Source organism: Micromesistius poutassou (assembly GCF_964030765.1).
Source record: "Micromesistius poutassou genome assembly, chromosome: 23".
NCBI classification, from domain to species: Eukaryota; Metazoa; Chordata; class Actinopteri; order Gadiformes; family Gadidae; genus Micromesistius; species Micromesistius poutassou.
In genome coordinates, this window is record NC_140293.1 from 6,903,699 (window position 1) to 6,926,843 (window position 23,145).

A 23,145-nucleotide genomic window follows, 5' to 3' on the forward strand; every position below is an offset into this window, starting at 1 on the left:
ACGCCCACTTGTGATGTCATAAGGGGCAGATTTCCAAAACGGCTTGTAATCACACCACACCTGGTGGCATGTCATGGGACCTTCAAACTAACATTAGTCAAATGCATTTATCTGAAAGGGTTAGGGTCTGTCTTGTCTTGGCCTGTCCAATCCTAGTGCTTGACGTGGGACTTTTCCTACAAAAAACGCCTCCTCCCCCCAGCCTCTCTCTCTCCAATGATGTAGGAGAAACTAAACTGAACTGAACTGTAGTGGACGGTGCCAGTAGGTACTTCCAAAATGATGTCAGGGTCCTCCCATTGACTTCCATTGTAAAAAATTATATATATATATTTGAAAAGTAGAATATCTTAAAAAATTGTAAATATTTTTAACATTTGAATGGAAGCGTGCGATTCAAAGCTAATCTGAAATTGTTAAAGGTCCCAAAGTTTGTAGAGAAAAAGAAAGAAAGAATAGAACAATAGGTGAGTGCGCGTAAGAAACACGCATTCGGCTTGAGGAAGCATTCCAGCCACCAGGTGGAGCTGGTGAGGCCTTTTAACCGATGACTTGGCCTTGCCAAGCCTCCACCAATCAATCCAGTTCGGACTCCAGAACGGCCATATTTGAAGTCCCAAAAATATGGGAAAGGAAATAACAGAACGGGGTAAAACCAAAAACCCACAAATACATTGGACCGTAACACGTCCCCTTTAAGGAGGAGCTCACACACCAGAGCAACGAAACCTGTCTCACATAAAGTTCCACATTGGTGAAGCTTGCTCTGCTGTTGTTTCATCAGACTAAACTCAACTTTGATACGTTGATTCATCAGTAAATGAATCAGATTCAAGACTAAACTCAACTTTGAGTGTTTCCTCGGTCTTGAACCATTGAACCAAAGTTCTCCATGACAATGGTGAGTAAAGTGACCCTCACGTCTCTAGAAGTCTTCTTAAAGCTCTGGTATATATGTAATATAACTGTATAATATATCTATATATTAGCCAATAATCAAATTAAGTTACATAAGTTTCTCCAAGGCTTACACGGGCAGATGGAGCCCAATTAAAGGAGGAATCTTAAACCTAACCTCTTAAATAATCAAGAAACTAACAACATGTGACTTTAAACAACCAATGAGAACGCAGATATCTAAATTCACCGGAATAGGCTGCATTCTACGTGGTGGCCTACAGGAGGCTCCAGAACCCCTTAAACAGAATGCATGTAACATTAAACGTCCCCTTTAAGGAGGAGCTCACACACCAGAGAAACGAAACTCTCGTCAAGAAAAAAGTTACACTTTATTTTAGACTGAGGTTCACTTTACTTTAGACTGAGGTTCACTTTACTTTGCTCTGCTGTTGTTCCATCAGACTAAACTAAACTTTTCATGTTTCCTCGGTCTCGTCTTGACCCATTGAACCGAAGTTCTCCATGACAATGGTGAGTAAAGAGACCCTCACGTCTCTAGAAGTCGTCTTAAAGCTCTGGTATATCTGTCATATATCTGTCTAATTAAGTCACATTAAAGTACCCCAAATGTGACGTTTTCTTTACTGTTCAAACCGTTTCTTCTATCATGGGTTGGTTCTAGATACTGTACAGGCAACGTGATCAAATACAGGGAGTGGCTCTCTTATTCCACTGTGATCAGAGAAAACTGAGGAGAAAGTCTTAAAATCATGAACTTTAACAGTCACCGTAAACACATTTGAACAATAGTTTGATTTGATTAAATGCAGTAGGCCTACAGGTCATACCAGAAGCGTAGCCAGAAAGGTCTATGGCTGGGCACAGCCTAAGCCTAGATTAGATGCACAATACAAACATTAATCAAAGGCATGTTATATTTATGACATAAAGGATAAAGGTGGAATTTATTAAAGGCATTTTATCACAGCTGACAAATTACTGCAAAAAACTGCATCGGCGCGTCATATTTATATAGAGAGAGGGGGGGGGGAGAGAGAGAGAGAGAGAGAGTGAGTCATCCTCGACCGACAGACAGGCCTAATGTCTAATGGCTATATTTCTTTATTTCTTATATTTGTTTTGTGGGAGGGCTCTCACAGCAACGTTCAGGAGGGGAGGGCTGAGCATGAGCATTTTCTATAATCTATCATATCACTGTGTGGGGAGTTGGCATATTGGCGCCCCCTCCGGCTGCAGGCGGCCCTGCTTGCTGAGAAGGTGCCGTCACAGAAGCTGTGTGAGAAGGGGAAAGGGGAGGGGGGCGCGAGGGACCGTTCACCTCTGCGTCTCCCAAATGGAACGGACAAGGGGGGGAACGGGGGATCTTTTGGTTGATCCTGCAGGCTTCAATCCTTATTGAAGCCTGCAGGGTTACGTGATAAACATACGGAGGAACGCGGTCGCTGAGCTGCCCTGCCCCAACATTGCATGAGACGTTAAACAGCTAGAATCGCCGCCCACCACCATTCATCCAAAATTTGATGTCAACAGACCAAAAAGTCGGAAAGCCTACAGAAACTATAGATAGTTAATATGACAATCACATTATTAAAAATAGACTTGGAGCAATGATTTACAAACTATTTTTTGGGAGCATGCTTTTCCAAGTAGTTCGCCGCCCCAAGTGCCCATATGGACGGCACGCGCCTGGTATAGAGCAATACTCTAATGAAATTAGTGGGCTAAAGTCAGTCACACCTTGAATTTCTTGCAATTGAGAAAAGTTTATCTTTAACTCATATTGATATGATAAAACATGGCTGTTTGATCATATCAATATGATGGTGAACGTAAACAAAGGAAAGCCCTCTGATTTGATGACCAAGACTGATAATTAGGCTGGACTAGCATAAATTTAACTGATTAATGGTGATTAAGGATGTGTGAACTAAAATAACAAGAACAAGAGACTGTGTGGATTTCATGTTGTTATGTTGATGCAACGATTAATTGCATACTGCAAGGCAGCAACAGCTATTGCACTGACCTAATGACTTTATCACCCCACAGGTATTGTGAAGACATGAGCAGAACAGAAGACATGAGTTTCTTGGAGTGGCCATTTGGCCAACAAGAGGCTCCCATCATAGAGGAAACACACCCAATAATTCAGTGTATAATTAGCAACATACCCACTAAGCTCAAAGTATTGCTTAAGAAACATGACATTAATGGACTTTACCCATGCAAGGAGCTAAACGATGAGGTATCCCCTTTGATGGCTGCTGTTGCATTTCGAAGAAAGCGTATTCTTTCTTTTCTTCTCAAAGAGAATGCAGACCCAAACACATGTTCACACAATAGTTGGACACCTTTACATTTTGCTTCATTGAGAAAAGATTCAATTGTGTTTGTGCAAAAATTGCTGGCAGAAGAAGCTGATCCAAATGGAGAAATTAATGATCAGTTTCTGACACCACTGCAAGCCGCTGCCATCAGTGACAGAGATGATATTGCAAAAGCACTAATTTGTGCAGGTGCATTCATTGCAACGTGTACTTTGACAAGTCCTCAACATGATGCTTGCAATGACAAGGTATCTCAAATGATGCATCGCTTAGCATCGAATGGTGTCCAAATCTGTTCAGAAATGAAACATTTTGTTGATCTGGACATTGCAGTCAGAAGGAAGAGCCCTGAAGAGGTTTTCCAGTTGTTTGATCATGTTATGCTGCTTAAGAATCCTCAGACACATCAAAGTGTTCTTGATGTTTTGTTAAGTTTAACTGGGCTGGGGCAGGCAGAATACCATAGTAAAGGTATCCAGTGGCTGAAGGACAACCATAAGATTAACTTCTTCATTGAGGAGGCTGTTAAACACTTTTCCGACTTTTCTGAAGAAGAGCAGACTTCGGTTGTTCGTAATTTACATTCTGTCTTCCTCACTTTGACAGAGATACCAAATAATGTATCACTGGCTTGGATCCCTAAATTACTTGAGCTGCTTTCTACAAAAAGGTTGTTTCCAGAAGAACAGCACTTAGTTGTTGTTACACTCTATGTGATTGCACAGAAATGCAAAGTGAAAGATGACTGGAATTTGGATATCATTGTGAGATTAAGCTCAGGAATTTCTTACTTTGTAAACAATAATCACTCAGCTACTGCAATCTATACCTATGGAATTTTTGCAAATCTTGTTTCAACTGAACACGCCAACAGCATTTTTACGTCAATCGGGTTAACTTCTGTGCCTGAAGAGATTCTTACATCTGCAGAACTGAGGATGGATGACAATCTCAAAGAAAGTCTTAGGCATCTGCAAAAATATTTAATCCACCCAAGCGCAGCATTGGAAGAGTCCATATCAGCTGGTTTAGGTGACCTCTCCACAACTTCTGTCCAGGAATCTGTTGCGAATGAACTCCAACCTGGTGTCACCACATTTAGAAAAGAGCAAAAGTGGTTAAAAATAAGTGAGAGATGGAGCGAGAAATTAGAGAAGCTTTCGAAAACTGAGGCCATCATCAAAGTTGGAAGCATAATGTTTGTGAATAATGAAGAATTCCGCATAGCAAAGGGGAGCGATGGAACTGAGGTCTTCCTTGGCCTCAGAGAGGATGGCACTGAGGTGGCAGTGAAGAGAATGTCGAGATCGAACTACCAAGTGCTGAAGAACGAGGAATCATTCCTAAGACTTCCAAAGCTTGATCATCCATTTATTGTGAGATACGTGGACTTTGCCGAAGATGAGAACTTTGGCTACCTTGCACTTCAACTGTGTGAGCGCACCCTGGAGGAATTACTAAGAGATGATACGACAAAAGAACAGAAGAGGAATCTTGTTAAGGAGGTATTATCTAGCCTTAGTGTGCTACATAGTCAGACTCCTCAAATCCTCCATCGGGATATTAAACCACAGAACGTCTTGTTAGGTAAGAAATGTGTGTAAACATATCTTGTATATATATATTGGATATATATATATATATATATATATATTTAATATCCTGATTTTACAGATGTTTGTGGTAAGGCACGTTTGGCTGATTTTGGCATAAGCAGAAGATTGCCCATTGGTCAGACTTCCTTGCACACAAGAGGAGCTGGAACAAAGTGCTGGATGGCCAGAGAGACTTTAGATGAGGATGTAGATGTACCATGCAAGATGAGTGCTGACATACAGGTATGTGTTGTAAAACCTAATGGGTGAGTTAGAGTGAAAGAAATATTTTCCTTTCATTATTAAGCATTTTTCCTTTCATGTAGGTGGCAGGGATGTTGACATACTACATCTTATCCGGAGGACATCATCCTTTTGGCAGAGGCTGTAGATGTGAGAGCAACATTCTTGATGGTTTGTACAGTCTTGAACATGTCCAGGATCCGATCACAAAGGATCTTGTGAAGTGGATGATCAACAAAAATCCAAAAGAAAGGCCTGCAGTGCAGCAATGCCTGGCCCATCCCTTCTTCTGGTCGCCTTCAAGGTATTACGTTTGATGTATAATATGAATTGACCACTGATGCATTTCATGAAATTGTGTGTATTGATTGATTTCTTTATTTTTTGTTTATTAATGTTAATTCTTTATCAGAAAAATAAGATACTTAAATAGTATCGGTAATGCAGAGGAGGTGAGAAACTACAGAACCACGGACAAATGCCTCCTGGATGAACTGGATCGGGATGTAGGGGAGGCAAGCTGGAAGGACTGGAAACAAAAGGTAGAGAGAGAGAGAGAGAGGTACAGAGAGAGAGAACGAGAACTCATCTGTGGTTTGATGCTGTTTCAGTTCCCACCGGCGACAGTGAAGAGATTGGACGGCAAAGGGACGTGTTCTGAAAACACTGCAGGATTACTTCGCTTCATACGGAACCTCATTGCACATCCGTAAGTAAACATCATACAATACGATACAACTTTATTAATCCCCCGTAGGAGAAATTTGTTTGTTGCAAAAGAACAGCAGCAGTAGAAAAACACAGGATAATAATAAATAATATACAATACAATAAGAATACAAAGTACTAATACAAACAAAGATAGACGCTAAGGGAAAATGCTAAACGAAATGCTAAAGTAAGGAGAAGACAAGACAAACAGAACAAACAACAAATAACAAATAGACAGTATAAATAGTGTAAATTATAAAAAGTGTAAAGTATGAAGTGTAAATTGTAAATTGTAAATTATAAAGTAAGCTAAGTTCCAGAAATGCAATATAAAATCATCATCAGATGGGCTGCAGACATCCTTGACGTAATACACTCCAACAACCCTGGTTCATTTCTATACAATGAATATGTGTTATTAGCCTGGTCTACATGCATTGCTTTTAATGTTTTGTTCAATTGCAGATATTTGGAAACCCTAACCTTGAGATACAATGTATTTCAGATAGTGATACATTATAACATAATAATGTCACTATTGTAAATGATAATTAATAATAATCATTTGTCTATATTCTACAGCTCTGAGGACGAAGATCACATTGATTTGATGGCCACATTTCCTGATCTCTTCGGAGGTGTCTACGTTTTTGCCAAAAACAAAGGTTGGAACAGCAGGGTCAGTTTGTTTCAAGAGGATCAGGACCTCACATCCGGAGGTGCGATGAACACGCTCAGCCTGGAGGACCGGCCTCCAGGCTTCTTTGTGCCTGTCCAGGAGTCAGGAGGACCCCCCCATTCTGTCACCGTCATACCATGAATGTGTGGCTGAATGGGGTGGGTGGACGCTTCGAAGATGTGAGTTCTATCATAGAAAACGTCTCCTATCTGCAGCATCAGATAAAAGCACCGTCTAAATCCACGCAGTTCCTAATTTGTCTCCTTTATACCATGACTGTGTCAATCAATAGACTATCTACAGTGAGAACTATTTATGTATCTTGCTCCAAATGTCTTTTTTTGTATAAGAACAAGCTGTTTGATTCGCTTAGATTCTTCATTTTACTCTTGTATTGTGTGACTTTAAAATAAATACAATAACATGTAGTACTTTTATAATTTTTTATATTATTATATACTTTGTCAGACGCTACTTCTGAGCTTTGGACTCACTATAATCGCTGAGGGAATTTGCAAAGATTAGGAAATGCCGAGAATGAGCTGTATTTTTGCAATCCGTTTTTTGTATACTTCTGTCAGGTTTAATCCCTCCATGCATAACATGTGAACGTGTTGTATTTTCGCACTTGCATAACAATAAAAGCAGCCACATTTCTTGCGTAGGCTTATACGTCAAATTTTCAATTAAAGTCATGTGGTTTTTAGAAAAATAAAGGGAACAGGGGAATTCATTACGTTGGATGTGAATCTTTTGTATTCTTTGTATACATTATAATACATCCAGGATTCTGTTATTTGTGGATAAACCTGAAACTTGTATTTGATAATAAAATTCATCTCTTATTCATCTCTTACGTATAAAGCTTCTTGAAGTTATTTTTTATTATTATCATTAATCTTCCCTCCGGCGACACGCCCATATCCGCTTGTGACAACGCCCACATTTCGTGACGTCACACGGTAAACAAACGGAGGTGGGGATACGTCACGCCGAGGGGAGGCACGGGGGTAGAGAGAGAGAGAGTCAACTGAGAGTCGAGGACTTCAAAAGCCGCTCCTATCTCAGCGGGAGGAGAACATGCACTCTCCGGAGAGGACGGAGAGCGACTGGCAGGGGCTGGTGTGCGAGGTGAGCGCTGTCACTCATCTCCGTCAACTCGGCTCCATATGGGACCAGCCGACAGTGCGTCTCGAAAACATCGGATGATCTATGAAAATGTCAAATGCTAATTATTTTCACAAGTTCCTTCACAGCATTTCTGTTTGACCTGTACTGTATTCAATTGTAATAGACTATTGTTCAAATGTGTTTACAGTGACTGTTACAAGTTTATAATTTCAAGACTTTGTCCTAATTTTTCTCTCATCACAGTGACATCATAAGAGAGCCACTCCCTGTATTTTATCACACTTTACAACACTCTGTATTGTACTATTTAGAACCAACACGTGATAGAAGAAAAGGTTTGAACAGTAAAGAAAAGGTCACATTTGGGGTACTTTAATGTGACTTAATTAGACAGATATATGACAGTTATATAACAGAGCTTTAAGAAGTGAGGGTCACTTTACTCACCTGCTATCACATATGGACGTGCATCCGTCTGTTCTCCGTCTATTCTACGGAGGTGTCGTATGATGACATATCCTGACGTTGGACCTCCTGAAAAAATACTACCCCCGAGGTAGTGTGTTCTGCGGAGGAAATGCTAATTACCTTATATGTGAATGAGCAGTAGGATGTCGGCATTTCACACCAGCTGAGTGGGCGTGTTGATGACGCTTCGGTATACGTTTGCATGTCCCGTCCTTCCACTCCCTGTTTTCTCAGTTAAACACAGAAATCAACTACATTTGTCCCAGTGTTTGTTAGATGTGAAATGAAGCCAAAAAATACGCTCTCTTCCTCACTTCGGTAACGCAGTCGTTCGCGACGCCTTTCTTGTTCGGCGTTTCTACTATTTGTCTGTAACTCATCGATCGATGCGGATGTTGTGGATGCAACGGAATATATGCATCGCTGCAGTAACATTTAACATGATCGCGATGAGTTCTGCCCGTTTTGCCTGTGTGCTGTCTGTGGTCAAACCAAAACAAACCCGATCCCGCCTCTTGCGACCCTACGTCATATGCCGCCCCTTTCAAGCCCGCCCCCCTTAAGCAGCCGGAGATTCTACTGACACCGATCTCCGCATATCGGTCATCAAGTGTGAATAAGTGTGAATGACCCTCACGGTCAAACCTCCTGCTCCACAAATGCGGAGAAAAGACGGAGGTCATATGTGAAAGCAGAACTTCGGTTCAATGGTTCAAGACGAGACCGAGGAAACATGAAATGTTTAGTTTAGTCTGATGAAACAACAGAGCAAAGTAAAGTGAACCTCAGTCTAAAGTAAAGTGAACCTCAGTTTCACCAACGTGTAACTTTTTTCTTGACGAGTTTCGTTTCTCTGGTGTGTGAGCTCCTCCTAAAAGAGGAAGTGTAATGTTACATGCATTGTTTAAGGGGATCTGGAGCCTCCTGTAGGCCACCACGTAGAATGCAGCCTATTCCTGTGAATTTAGATGTTAGTGTTCTCATTGGTTGTTTAAAGTCACATGTTGTTAGTTTCTTGATTAGGTAAGTAATGCAATCCATTTGTATGGTACGCCCACCGTACGAGTCGTAAGATGTAAATCTCCCAGCTTTCTTGAGGTATTTCACAGAGGCATGTAGTGTAAACCTTCCCACTCGTAGTTCTGAGAGTAGAGCGAGTTCAGTGAAGTTGACCATACGACTCGACAACAAAAATGGCTGCACCCGTAAAGAGATTTATTTTCTTTGTATTTGTACCATGTTGGTCATTTTAATATTGTAGCATTTTAAATGCTCTTAGACACTTTACATTACATTTCTACGTAGCGTTACTTCAGTCAAGATAAGAGTGTATAGCTATCTGGTGATGAGTGCCTCGCTACCCACTCAGGGGCTGGAATAGGAAGCCTTCACAATTACAAACATACTCCTCCTTAAAGGGGAAGCTTTATATACAAAGTATATAATAATGTAAAAAATAATAAAAACAAAAAACATTGTTATTTTAAATCCAGAGCTTTTCAATGTACTCAAAGAAACTGTACAAAATCACACAATTATGAATCTGTAAGTCAGAGTCAAACAGCTTGTTCTTATACAAAAAAATTCATTTGGAACCAACTACATATAGTTCTCACTGTAGATCACAGAACATCAGTAATAAAAGTTGATTAGAAAATGATCTTCATTGATGAACATACTCATATTAAGCATATTAAGAAGAGAATAAAAAGGAGCCCTATTTAGTGCTTTTGTCTCCTGCTGCAGATAGGTGACCTTTCCTCTGATCGAACCCACAGCTGTGGTTCTATCACAGTCCTCCTGACGCTCCTTGTCCTGTGTGTGGTCTGTGTTCAGCCTTCAACAACAAGCAAACCAAACAGCTTCTGTGTCCAGAAGAAAATCGGACGAGCGAGGTCACAAAAGATCAACCAATTAAAAAGCTGAATACTTAACTCGGTCTATTGATTAATACAGTCAGGTTACAAAGAAGACAAATTAGGAACTGCGTGGGTTTAGACAGATGGGTGCTTTTATCTAATGCTGCAGATAGGAGACTTTTTCTATGATGGAACTCAGATGTATGCTTCACAGCGTCCACCCACCCCATTCAGCCACACATTCATGGTATGGCGTTGACTGAATGGGGGGGTCCTCCTGACTCCTGGACAGGCACAGAGAAGCCTGGAGGCAGGTCCTCCAGGCTGAGCGTGTTCATCGCACCTCCGGATGTGACGTCCTCCTCCTCTTGAATCATCCTTCTCAGGCTGACTCTGCTGTTCCAACCTTTGTTTTTGGCAAAAACGTAGACACCTCCGAAGAGATCAGGAAGTGTGGCCATCAAATCAGTGTCCTCTGCGTCCTCAGGACTGTAGAACAAAGACAATATGATTATTATTAATTATGATTTACAATAGTATCAATATTATATGTTATAATGTATCGCTATCTGAAATACATCGGGTCTCAATAGTTGAGGGTTTCAAATATCTGCAATTGAACAAAACATTACAATTTTGTTAGAAATGAACCAGGGTTAATGAAGGTTATTAGTTCAAGGATGTCTGCAGCCCATCTGATGATCTTGACTTACTAGTGTTCAAGGAGGTTGCGTATGAAGCGAAGTAATCCTGCAGTGTTTTCAGAATACTTCCCTTTGCCGTCCATCTTCTGCACCAACTCCTGTGGAAACTGAAAGAGCATCAAATCAGTCTCTCTCTCTCTCGCTCTCTCTCAACACAAAGACACAAAAACAAAGACAAATGCCTTGTGCTTCACCTTGTGTTTCCAGTCCTTCCAGCTTGCCTCCCCTACATCCCCATCCAGTTCATCCAGGAGGCGTTTGTCCGTCGCTCTGTAGTTTCTCACCTCCTCTTCATTACCGATACTTTTTAAGTATTCAATTTTTCTGATAAAGGATTCACATTTAAACATTAAAATTTTCAACAAAGGTAAAAAAAAAAATAAGCCTAGCAAACAATCTCTGGATATGCATCAATTGTCAATTCATATAAACAATCTTAATACCTTAGTCTGGACCAGAAGAAGGGATGGGCCAGGCATTGTTTCACTGTAGGCCTTTCTTTTGGACTTTTGTTGATCATCCATTCAATGAGATTCTTTGCCATCGCATCTTGAAAATGTTCAAGACTGTACTGGCCACGGTAAACGTTGTACTCACATTCAACTTTTTTACCAAAAGGATGATGTCCTCCAGATAGGATGTAATATGTTAACATCCCTGCCACCTACATGAAAAAGGAAAAGTAATTAAAAATGAAAGAAAAAGATTCTAGAAGAAAACAAACTCACCCATTAGTTTTTACATAACACAAACCTGTATGTCAGCGCTCATCTTGCATGGTACATCTACATCCTCATCTAAGGTCTCTCTGGCCATCCAGCACTTTGTTCCAGCACCTTTTGTGTGCAAGGAAGTCTGACCAATGGGCAATCTTCTGCTTATGCCAAAATCAGCCAAACGCGCCTTACCACAAACATCTGTAAAATCAGGATATTATATATATATATATATATATATCCAATATATACAAAATATGCTCACACACATTCCTTACCTAACAAGACGTTCTGTGGTTTAATATCCCGATGGATAATTTGAGGAGTCTGACCATGTAGCACACTAAGGCTAGATAATACCTCCTTAACAAGTTTTCTCTTCTGTTCTTCTGTCAAATCTGGTTTTAGGAATTCCTCCAGGGTGCACTCACAAAGTTGAAGTGCAAGGTAACCAAAGTTCTCATCTTCGGCAAAATCCATGTATCTCACAATATTTTCATGATCAAGCTTTGGAAGTCTTAGGAATGATTCCTCATTCTTCAGCACTTGGTAGTTCGATCTCGACATTCTCTTCACTGCCACCTCAGTGCCATCCTCTCTGAGGCCAAGGAAGACCTCAGTTCCATCGCTCCCTTTCGCAATGCGGAATTCCTCCTTGTTCACAAACAATATGCTTCCAACTTTGACGATATCCTCCGTTTTCGAAATCTTCTCTAATTTCTCGCTCCATCTCTCACTTATTTTGAACCACTTCTGCTCTTTTTTAAATGTGGTGATGCAAGGTAGGAGTTCATACACAACAGATTCCTGGACAGAAGCTGTGGAGAGGTCACTTGAAGCGTTGTGCAGTTCATCGTTCTGCTCCTCATGTTTGTTTTTTCTCTTCTTCTTTTTCTTTTTTTTCTTTGGTGTCAATAGCTCTTTATCAGCTGATATGGAATCTTCTGATGCTGGGCTTGGGTGGATTAAATATTTCTGCAGGTGCCTTAGACCTTCTTTGAGATTGTCATCCATCCTCATTTCTGCAGCTGTAAGAATCTCTTCAGGCACAGAAGTTAACCCAATTGATGTAAACATTCTGCTGGCGTGTTCAGTTGAAACAAGGTTTGCAAATATGCCATAGGCATAAATTGCAGTTTCTGAATGATTATTGTTTACAAAGGAAGAAATTCCTGAGCTTAATTTCTCAATGAAATCTAAATTCCAGTCATCTTTCACTTTAGTTTTCTGTGCAATCACATAGAGTGTAACCACCACTAAGTGCTGTATTTGTGGAACCTTTCTTATGGAGAGGAGCTCAAGCAATTTAGGGATCAAAGCAAGTGATACATTATTTGGTATCTCTGTCAAAGTGCAAAAGACAGACTGTAGATTCTGAACAACCAAAGACTGATTAGAAATGTTTGGAAAGTGTTTGACAGCCTCCTCAATGTAGAGGTTTATCTTATGGTTGTCCTTCAGCCACTGGATACCCTTACTATGGTATTCTGCCTCCCCTTGCCCAGTGACACCTAACACAAAATCAATAACACTTAGATGTGTCTGAGGATTCTTAAGCAGCATAACATGATCAAACAACTGGAAAACCTCTTCACAACTCTTTCGTCCGACGACCATGCCCAGATCAACAAAATATTTAATTTCTGAACAGATTTGGACACCATTCGATGCTAAACGATGTATCATTTTAGATAACTTGTCATTGTAAGCATCAGCTTCAGGGCTTTGCAGAGTACACGTTGTGACAACTGCACCTGCACCGATTAATGCTTCTGCAACATCATCTCTGTCATGGCAAGCAGCTGCTTGCAGTGGTGTCATTTTTAATGGATTATGAATGTCTCCATTTGGATCAGCTTTTTCTGCCAGCAATCGTTCCACATAAAAAATGTGAACTTTGTAATATAAAGCATAATGAAAAGGTGTCCAACAATGGCGTGAACGTGTGTTGGGGTTTGCAGCTTGACGAAGAAGAAAATAAAAAATATCCTTGTTTTTAAAAGCAATAGCAGCAATCAAAGGGGAGACCTCATCGTTTAGCTCCTTGCATGGGTAAAGTCCATTAATGTCATGTTTCTTAAACAATAGTTTGAGCTGTTTGGGTTGGTTGTTAATTATACACTGAATTATTGGGTGTGTTTCCTTTATGATGGGAGCCTCTTGATGGACTAACTGGATCTGCATGAAACTCATATCTTCTCTTTACAATACCTGTGGAGTGATATAGTCATTAGCTCAGTACAATAGCTGTTGGTTCCTTAAATGCAATATGCAATTAATCGTTGCATCAACATAACAACATGCAATCCACAGTCTCTTGTTCTTGTTGTTTTAGTTCACACATCCTGTTATGACAACCATTATTTTGTGGTGAGATCAGGTATATTGTGTTTTATTGCAGTGTTAAGTAGGGGTTTATAGTTTGTGGAGGTTTAAATTGTATTTAAATAAAAAAAATATTGGGTTAAAAATAATTATGTTTTTCCGAGCTTTCAAAATGCATCTCATCCAATTGGCTGAGAGCAACGTGCCTTAATGTGAGTGTGGACATGTTCAAACACTTAGTTGTTTTCAATGTGTCTGTGACGGATGATCTATGAAAATGTCAAATGCTAATTATTTTCACAAGTTCCTTCACACCATTTCTGTTTGACCTGTACTGTATTCAATTGTAATAGACTATTGTTCAAATGTGTTTACGGTGACTGTTACAAGTTTATCATTTCAAGACTTTGTCCTCAGTTTTCTCTCATCACAGTGACATCATAAGAGAACCACTCCCTGTATTTTATCACACTCCTCCTTTTCTTCTATCATGTGTTGGTTCTAAATAGTACAGGTCCTGTACTATTTAGAACCAACACATGATAGAAGAAAAGGTTTGAACAGTAAAGAAAAGGTCACATTTGGGGTACTTTAATGTGACTTAACTAGACAGATATATGACAGATATAACAGATCTTTAAGAAGACCTCTAGAGACGTGAGGGTCACTTTACTCACCATTGTCATGGAGAACTTAAGTTCAATGGGTCAAGACGAGACCGAGGAAACATGAAAAGTTTAGTTTAGTCTGATGGAACAACAGCAGAGCCAGTAAAGTGAACTTCAGTCTAAAGTAAAGTGAACTTCAGTCTAAAGTAAAGTGAACCTCAGTCTAAAGTAAAGTGAACCTCCGTTTCACCAACGTGGAACTTTTTTCTTGACGAGAGTTTCGTTTCTCTGGTGTGTGAGCTCCTCCTTAAAGGGGACGTGTAATGTTACATGCATTCTGTTTAAGGGGTTCTGGAGCCTCCTGTAGGCCACCACGTAGAATGCAGCCTATTCCTGTGAATATAGATGTCTGCGTTCTCATTGGTTGTTTAAAGTCACATGTTGTTAGTTTCTTGATTAGTTAAGAGGTTAGTAGCAATGTTCCTGCTAGGTTTAAGATTCCTCTTTTCATTTGGCACCATCTGCCCGTGTAAGCCTTGGAGAAGCTTAGTTTGTGATATATTAGTTCATCAATGTTTATAGGAATTATTTCTGCTGATATTTCATAATATCTATTTATTTTATTTCACATTCATTTTTGCATAGGTTTATTTACAGTTCCACACAATCAGAAACAATTTGGACACAAGGGAATGCTACATCTTCAATAAATGGACGTGTATGTGCACCGTTCAATAAGTGCACGTTGACAACAGACTTCATGCTGCCTCGTCATTGAAGCTACCTAGTGTTACTTCAGATAAGAGTGTATAGCTATCTAGTGATGGGCGCCTCACTACCCTCTCAGGGGCTGGAATAGGAAGCCTTCACAATTACAAATATACTCCTCCTTAAAGGCGAAGCTATATATGCAAAGTATATAATAATGTAAAAAATAATAACAAAAAAAAACACAATGTTATTTTCAATTCAGAGCTTTTCAATGTACTCAAAGAAACTGTACAAACTGCTTGTTCTTATGCAAAAAAAATACATTTGGAACCAGCTACAAAAATGGTTCTCACTGTAGATCACAGAAAATCAGAAATAAAAGTTGATTAAAAAACTATTGATGAACATACTCAGCATATTAAGAAGGGAATAAAAAGGAGCCCTATTTATTCATTTTGTCTCCTGCTGCAGATAGGTGACCTTTCCTCTGATCGAACCCACAGCTGTGGTTCTATCACAGTCCTCCTGACGCTCCTTGTCCTGTGTGTGGTCTGTGTTCAGCCTTCAACAACAAGCAAACCAAACAGCTTCTGTGTCCAGAAGAAAATCGGACAAGTGAGGTCACAAAAAATCTACCAAAAGCTGAATACTGAACTTGTTCTATTGATTAATACAGTCAGGTTATAAAGAAGACAAATTAAGAACTGCGTGGGTTTAGACAGATGGGTGCTTTTATCTAATGCTGCAGATAGGAGACCGATCTATCTATCTCAGATCTATGCTTCACAGTGTCCACCCACCCCATTCAGCCACACATTCATGGTATGACGGTGACAGAATGGGGGGGTCCTCCTGACTCCTGGACAGGCCGGTCCTCCAGGCTGAGCGTGTTCATCGCACCTCCGGATGTGAGGTCCTCCTCCTCTTGAATCATCCTTCTCAGGCTGACCCTGCTGTTCCAACCTTTGTTTTTGGCAAAAACGTAGACACCTCCGAAGAGATCAGGAAATGTGGCCATCAAATCAGTGTCCTCTGCGTCCTCAGGACTGTAGAACAAAGACAATATGATTATTATTAATCATTTACAATAGAGTCATTATTATGTTATAATGTATCGCTATCTGAAATACATCGGGTCTCAATAGTTGAGGGTTTCAAATATCTGCAATTGAACAAAACATTACAATTTAGTTAGAAATGAACCAGGGTTAATGAAGGTTATTAGTTCAAGGAGTTCTGCAGCCTATCTGATGATCTTTACTTACTAGTGTTCAAGGAGGTTGCGTATGAAGCGAAGTAATCCTGCAGTGTTTTCAGAATACTTCCCTTTGCCGTCCATCTTCTGCACCAACTCCTGTGGAAACTGAAACAGCATCAAATCAGTCTCAGTCTCTCTCTCTCTTTCTCTTGCTCTCAATACAAAGACACAAAAACAAAGACAAATGCATTGTGCTTCACCTTGTGTTTCCAGTCCTTCCAGCTTGCCTCCCCTACATCCCCATCCAGTTCATCCAGGAGGCGTTTGTCCGTCGCTCTGTAGTTTCTCACCTCCTCTTCATTGCCGATACTTTTTAGGTATTCTATTTTTCTGATAAAGGATTACCATTAATAAACGAAAACAAAATACAAACTGATAACCAATCAAAACAACCGATTTCATGAAATGCATCAGTTGTCAATCCATATTATATATCAAACGTAATACCTTGAAGGCGACCAGAAGAAGGGATGGGCCAGGCATTGCTGCACTGTAGGCCTTTCTTTTGGATTTTTGTTGATCATCCACTTCACAAGATCCTCTGTGATCGAATCCTGGACATGTTCAAGACTGTACAAACCATCAAAAATGTTGCTGTCACATTTACAGCCTCTGCCAAAAGGATGATGTCCTCCAGATAAGATGTAGTATGTCAACATCCCTGCCACCTACATGAGAAAGGAAGAAAAAAATATATATACTTATTAATGAAACTTATGACTTAATACTTATTAATGGAAGAAAAGGATTTCTAACACTCTAACTCACCAATTCGTTTTTACACAACACATACCTGTATGTCAGCGCTCATCTTGCATGGTACGACAACATCCTCATCTATAATCTCTCTGGCCATCCAGCACTTGGTTCCAGCACCTTTTGTATGCAAGGAAGTCTGACCAATGGGCAATCTTCTGCTTATGCCAAAATCAGCCAAACGTGCCTTTCCACAAACATCTGTAAAATCATATATATATATATATATATATATATATATATATATGTATATAAAATATGCTCACACACATTTCTTACCTAACAAGACGTTCTGTGGTTTAATATCCCGATGGATAATTTGAGGAGTCTGACCATGGAGCACACTCAAGCTAGATAAAACCTCCTTTACAAGATTCCTCTTCTGTTCTTCTGGCACACCATCTCTTATGAATTCCTCCAGGGTGCGCTCACACAGTTGAAGTGCAAGGTAGCCAAAGTTTTCATCTTCGGCAAAGTCCACGTATCTCACAATAAATGGATGATCAAGCTTGGGAAGTCTTAGGAATGATTCCTCGTTCTTCAGCACTTGGTAGTTCGATCTAGACATTCTCTTCACTGCCACCTCAGTGCCATCCTCTCTGAGGCCAAGGAAGACCTCAGTTCCATCGCTCCCTTTCGCGATGCGAAATTCCTCCTTGTTCACAAACATTATGCTTCCAACTTTGATGATGGCCTCAGTTTTTGAAAGCTTCTCTAATTTCTCTCTCCATCTCTCACTTATTTTTAACCACTTCTGCTCTTTTCTAAATGTGGTGATGCCAGGTTGGAGTTCTGATGCTGGGCTTGGGTGGATTAAATATTTTTGAAGATGCCTAAGACTTTCTTTGAGATTGTCATCCATCGTCATTTCTGCAGATGTAAGAATCGCTTCAGGCACAGAAGTTAACCCAATTGACGTAAAAATGCTTTTGGCGTGTTCAGTTGAAAAAAGATTTGCAAAAAGGCCATAGGCATACATTGCAGTTGCTGAGTGATTATTGTTTACAAAGTAAGAAATTCCTGAGCTTAACCTCTCAATGATATCCAAATTCCAGTCATCTTTCACTTTGCATTTCTGTGCAATCACATAGAGTGTAACGACAACTAAGTGCTGTTCTTCTGGACACAACATTTTTGTAGAAAGCCGCTCAAGTAATTTAGGGATCCAAGCCAGTGATACATTATTTGGTATTTCTGTCAAAGTGAGAAAGACAGAATGTAAATTACGAACAACCGAAGTCTGCCATTCTTCAGATAAGTCGGTAAAGTGTTTGACATTCTCCTCAATGTAGAGGTTTATCTTATGGTTGTCCTTCAGCCACTGGATACCCTTACTATGGTATTCTGCCTGCCCCAGCCCAGTTAAACTTAACAAAACATCAATAACACTTTGATGTGTCTGAGGATGCATAAGCAGCATAACATGATCAAACAACTGGAAAACGTCTTCAGGACTATTTCGTCTGACTGCAATGTCCAGATCGACGAAATGTTTCATTTCTGAACAGATTTGGACACCATTCGATGCTAAGCGATGTATCATTTGAGATACCTTGTCATTGTTAGCATCATGTTGAGGACTTGTCAAAGTACACGTTGTAATGAATGCACCTGCATCAATTAGTGCTTTTGCAATTTCATCTCCTTCATTGATGGCAGCTGCTTGCAGTGGTGTCAGAAACTGCTCATTAATGACTCCATTTGGATCAGCTTTTGCTGCCAGCAATCTTTGCACAAACACAACTGAAACTTTTTTAAATGAAGCAAAATGCAAAGGTGTCCAACGATTGTGTGAAAATGTGTTTGGGTTTGCAGCTTCATGCAGAAGAACAGAAAAAATAACCTTCTTTTGAAATGCAACAGCAGCCATCAAAGGGGATACCTCGTCGTTTAGCTCCTTGCATGGGTAAAGTCCATTAATGTCATGTTTCTTAAGCAATGGTTTGAGTTTATTGTGTTCGTCGCTGATTATACACTGAATTATTGGGTGTGTTTCCTTTATGATGGGAGCCTCTTGTGGGACAAATTGCAACTTCACGAAATTCATGTCTTCTTTTCAGAATACCTGTGGGATGATATAGTCATTAGGTCACTGCAATACCTGTTGGTTCCGTAAACGCAATATGCAATACGTTGTCACATCAATATTGAAATACTAAATGAAATCCACAATGCCTCTTGTTCTTATTTTTGGTCACACTTCCTGTTTTGCACAACAATCTTTTTGTACAGTTACATCAGTTAAGTGGGTTTGTTTGTTTTATATTGATTTTAATCAGTGGCGGAGCTAGGGGGTGGCCAGGGGTGGCCAGGGCCACCCTAGACTGAATCCTGGCCACCCTTGTCGTATTTGCATTATTATTATTTTTTTTTTTTTGCATTTTTGCAGAGACTTTACACATTTGTCTGTCTCTTCTGGTGAACAGATGCCCTCTAATATTGTGGAACTAACAAAGATAATTGTCATCATGTAGAGTCAAGACGAGCAAAAGCCCTGGATTTTGGTGATTTTTGTGAATCGCTTTGCTACAAACCACAATAATCGCAGAATACGGCTGTTGTAAGATGAATCTATGTCAAGTTAATGTCTTTTGTATATGTTAGAGGCAGGGATTCAAAAGTTTAAAAAAAATGTTTTCGCAATTGTGTAATTTATTTTCTGATAAATGCATTGCATTTTAACTTTTTACTTTTACAGTGTTAGATCAGAAGGTCGAGTTAGTGTTTTTTTTAAACAGACCTGAAAAGCTGAGACCAACCTGCACTTGTTGTCTTAGAATCTGAGTTCAATCTATACACACAAGGCCTTTATAAATGTGACATTTAAAATGAGTCAGAAATGACATTTTCTGATGTTTTTTGATCAGAAAAAAAGGTAACTGCAAGAAATTGATAAAGTAAAAGTGTATTTGACAATTAAACAACAGTTTGAAGTAATATTATGATGTAGAGTTACATACATGCCTTAAATATTCCATATTTCGATGTATGTGCCACCCCAAAATGATCTCTGGTCTCACCCTGGCCACCCCACTGAAAATGTTCTAGCTCCGCCACTGATTGTAATGTCCTGTAGGGGCATTTCGTTTTTGGTGGTTTTAATTTGGATTTTTAGTTTTAATAATTGGGTTGAAAGCAGTTCTGTTCTGAGCTTTCCGATGAACTGCCTTAAATAAAATGTGTATTTATCAAATACTTATTTGAATGGATTAAAATTGTATGAGAGCAACGTGCCTTTTTATGTGAGTGTGGACATGTTCAAACACACAGAAAGCAACACAGTTGTTTTCTCAATGTGTCTGACAGTTGATTTATGAAATGGAATGAATGTCAAATGCAAAGTATTTTGAACAGGTTCCTTCTTTATGACCTGTACTGCATTCAATTTAAATTAACTATTGTTCAAATATGTTTACGGTGACTGTTAAAAGTTTATGATTTTAAGACTTTGCCCAAGTTGCAAGTTTTCTCTTAACACAGTGGCATCATAAGAGAGCCACTCCCTGTATTTTATCACGTTACCTGTACAGTATCTAGAACCAACACATGATAGAAGAAACGTTTTGAACAGTAAAGAAAACGTCACATTTTGGGATAGAATAGAATGAATCTTTAGTGTAACTTAATTCGATTATTGGCTGAAATGTTCGTTTTTCAGAATTTCAGCTTTAGAACAGGGAAGCTTTGCCTCAAACACAGAAATTTAAAAAATAAAAGGTCTCAGACTATATATATATATATATATATATATATATATATTAGATATAACAGATCTTTAAGAAGACTTCTAGAGATGTGAGGGTAACTTTACTCACCATTGTCAACGAGAACTTTGGTTCAATGGTTCAAGACGAGACCGAGAAAATATTAAAAGTTTAGTTTAGTCTGATGAAACAGCAGAGTTGTCTAAAGTAAAGTGAACCTCAGTCTCACTAACGTCTAACTTTTATGTGATGACGGGTTTCATTTCTCTGGTGTGTGAGCTCCTCCTTAAAGGGGATGCCTCCTCCACGACTGAATTACAAACATGGTCCTCCTTAAGGGAAAGTCTTACAACAACACACTTCTCCTTAAAGGGAAAGCCTTGACAATTACGAGCATTTCCTGCTCATCGATCTGGGAAGATGTGTAGCGGCTGAATGCTTGGTAAGTAACCTAGACTAACCTTTGGTTCAACATAAACATGTTTACATATTATATATTTGGTTATAGCCTAGTGGGGCAACCCCACGCCGTCGGCCAGGGACAAGCCCCCTCAGCACCACGGACAGCGCCCCCCCCCCCATACCTCTCCACGCAGCTGCGCTGAGAAGCATCTCGCTGCGGCCTGCGGGAAGGCAGGCCCACATCACGGGCGAGTGCATTCTGGGATTGCGTAGCCCATATAAAACCAACAGAAGAAGAAAAATACATCTTTCTTAAATACTTGAACTAAATACGTCCTCTTGAACGTCCTCTTGAACTAGCAGCTAACCCCTAACCCTAACCCTAACTAGCAGCTAACCCTAACCCTAACCCTAACTAGCAGCTAACCCTAACCCTAACCCTAACCCAAACCTGACTTAGATTAGCTAGGCCTTAACATAAAATATTTCATTACTGCACAACGAATGATTTGAGTTCCCAGAATGCACTCGCCTGTGATGTGGGCAGGGCGTGATGTCACGCCCGCCTTCCCGCAGGTCGCAGCGAGACGTACTTGGCTGCGCTAGATGGTCCATCAAGCGTGGCCGGGCAATCACGGGGATTGGGAGCACCTGTGGGAGGGGGACGGGTGAGGAGTCTTAAGGCCGCCTCATACCTCCGGATCCGGACGAAATTCGTCCGTCCGTACCAAACGTTGTCTCCGGTGCTACCCTTCATACCTCTGTCCTGTTTCAGCGTAGTTATTGATGTTACGCATAGTTCAAAATCGCTGTCAATCAAACGGCAACTCAGTCTTTCGCAGACCCTCCAATCATCACGCAGAAGCCCAGTGTCCAGGCCAGCCCACTCCTCCATTCACCCCCAGAGACGCTGAGCGTCCGTGGGAGGGACATAATCGCAGCATTATCCAATGACCGTCGACTTTAGAGACACTAAGAAAAGCTGTTCTATGCAGCCCCATTGAAGTGGACGGACGCTGAGCTTCAACAGGCAAATGCACACACTACAGGAATGTATGAGAAGGAAATCGAGTCAGTCGACCTGCGATAAGCAGCTGATTCTGAACAAACTCGTCTTCGAGATGGACGTGTTCTAACACATTTTTAGTCAATGAAATGTTAACACAACAGTATATATTTGACCATTTAATTTTAGAAATTTTAGGGGAAGCTGAGCTTCCCTTGCAGTCTTAGAGAAATAGCCACTGCTACACACTGCTACACACATCCATACAGTACTGCTCATACCTTTGGGAAATAAAACCTATAAATTTTGGAACTCTGACCAGTGGCGGTTCTAGGGGGGGGCCAGGGGGGGGCCAGTGCCCCCGTAACTCTGAGTCCGGCCCCCCCCTGTGGCCCCCCCAAACGATCCAACCCCCCCCCGCAGTAGCGCTCGTCTGCGATTGAGCAATGACTGTCAATAAAGTGACTAAACCGCAAACAAAGTGCCCGACAGGACATAAGTAACTATGAATTAATGTGACGATCATTGTAAGCACAAACAGAGTATCACGGGCATCAGGGCGATATATGCAGTCATTAAACAACTCATATAACGTTATGGTAGCCTATACCGACTATGTTTGTTGAGCTGCTGCTTTCAAAACATAACCACAACGGTGCTGCAGCGCGACGCTTCCTGTTGGTGCTAGGGGCGGCATTTGACGCGCAGAAACTGTGCTGCGCTTCGCCATACATATACATTACATACATATACATAGGCTACTTGTCTCGCTCTCTGTAGAATAATAGAACAGAACATCACATCTCTACGTGTGTGTTTACACTCGCACACCAACTGACGACACTGACGGCAACATAATGACGGATAGATGAGCAACGTTTGCTACTGTCCACTGGGTAGGCTGGTAGACTGATCTATCCAGCACACATCTAGGTGGACACGCCCACTTGTGATGTCATAAGGGGCAGATTTCCAAAACGGCTTGTAATCACACCACACCTGGTGGCATGTCATGGGACCT

The 23,145-nt window shown here is 40.4% G+C and overlaps 3 protein-coding genes across 4 annotated transcripts; 1 reads left to right on the forward strand and 2 right to left on the reverse strand.

Annotated features, from left to right (window-relative positions):
- Positions 1-1,291: 1,291 nt before the first annotated feature.
- On the forward strand, positions 1,292-7,295 carry LOC311368276 (uncharacterized protein). Of its 2 annotated transcripts, XM_084487071.1 has the most exons (7): positions 1,292-1,431; positions 2,971-4,835; positions 4,923-5,086; positions 5,170-5,390; positions 5,499-5,628; positions 5,698-5,795; positions 6,380-7,295. In XM_084487071.1, the coding sequence occupies exons 2-7, from the start codon at positions 2,984-2,986 to the stop codon at positions 6,615-6,617; spliced, it is 2,703 nt and encodes a 900-aa protein (XP_084343197.1). In that variant the 5' UTR covers positions 1,292-1,431; positions 2,971-2,983; the 3' UTR covers positions 6,618-7,295. The 2 variants fall into 2 exon arrangements, with proteins under 2 accessions (XP_084343197.1, XP_084343196.1); XM_084487070.1 differs by having other exon boundaries at positions 5,499-5,795.
- A 1,984-nt stretch (positions 7,296-9,279) lies between these two features.
- LOC311368812 (uncharacterized protein) lies at positions 9,280-14,525 on the reverse strand. Its single transcript, XM_084487582.1, has 7 exons — positions 14,357-14,525; positions 11,633-13,565; positions 11,392-11,555; positions 11,082-11,302; positions 10,833-10,962; positions 10,648-10,745; positions 9,280-10,423 (listed from the first exon to the last, which is right to left on the reverse strand). The coding sequence occupies exons 2-7, from the start codon at positions 13,545-13,547 to the stop codon at positions 10,177-10,179; spliced, it is 2,775 nt and encodes a 924-aa protein (XP_084343708.1). The 5' UTR covers positions 13,548-13,565; positions 14,357-14,525; the 3' UTR covers positions 9,280-10,176.
- Positions 14,526-16,262: 1,737 nt separating this feature from the next.
- LOC311368750 (uncharacterized protein) lies at positions 16,263-17,682 on the reverse strand (the record flags this gene model as incomplete). Its single annotated transcript, XM_084487533.1, has 5 exons — positions 16,263-16,361; positions 16,457-16,586; positions 16,704-16,924; positions 17,050-17,213; positions 17,292-17,682. 5 exons carry the CDS (start codon positions 17,680-17,682, stop codon positions 16,263-16,265), a joined length of 1,005 nt encoding a protein of 334 aa, XP_084343659.1.
- Between the last annotated feature and the right edge of the window lie 5,463 nt (positions 17,683-23,145).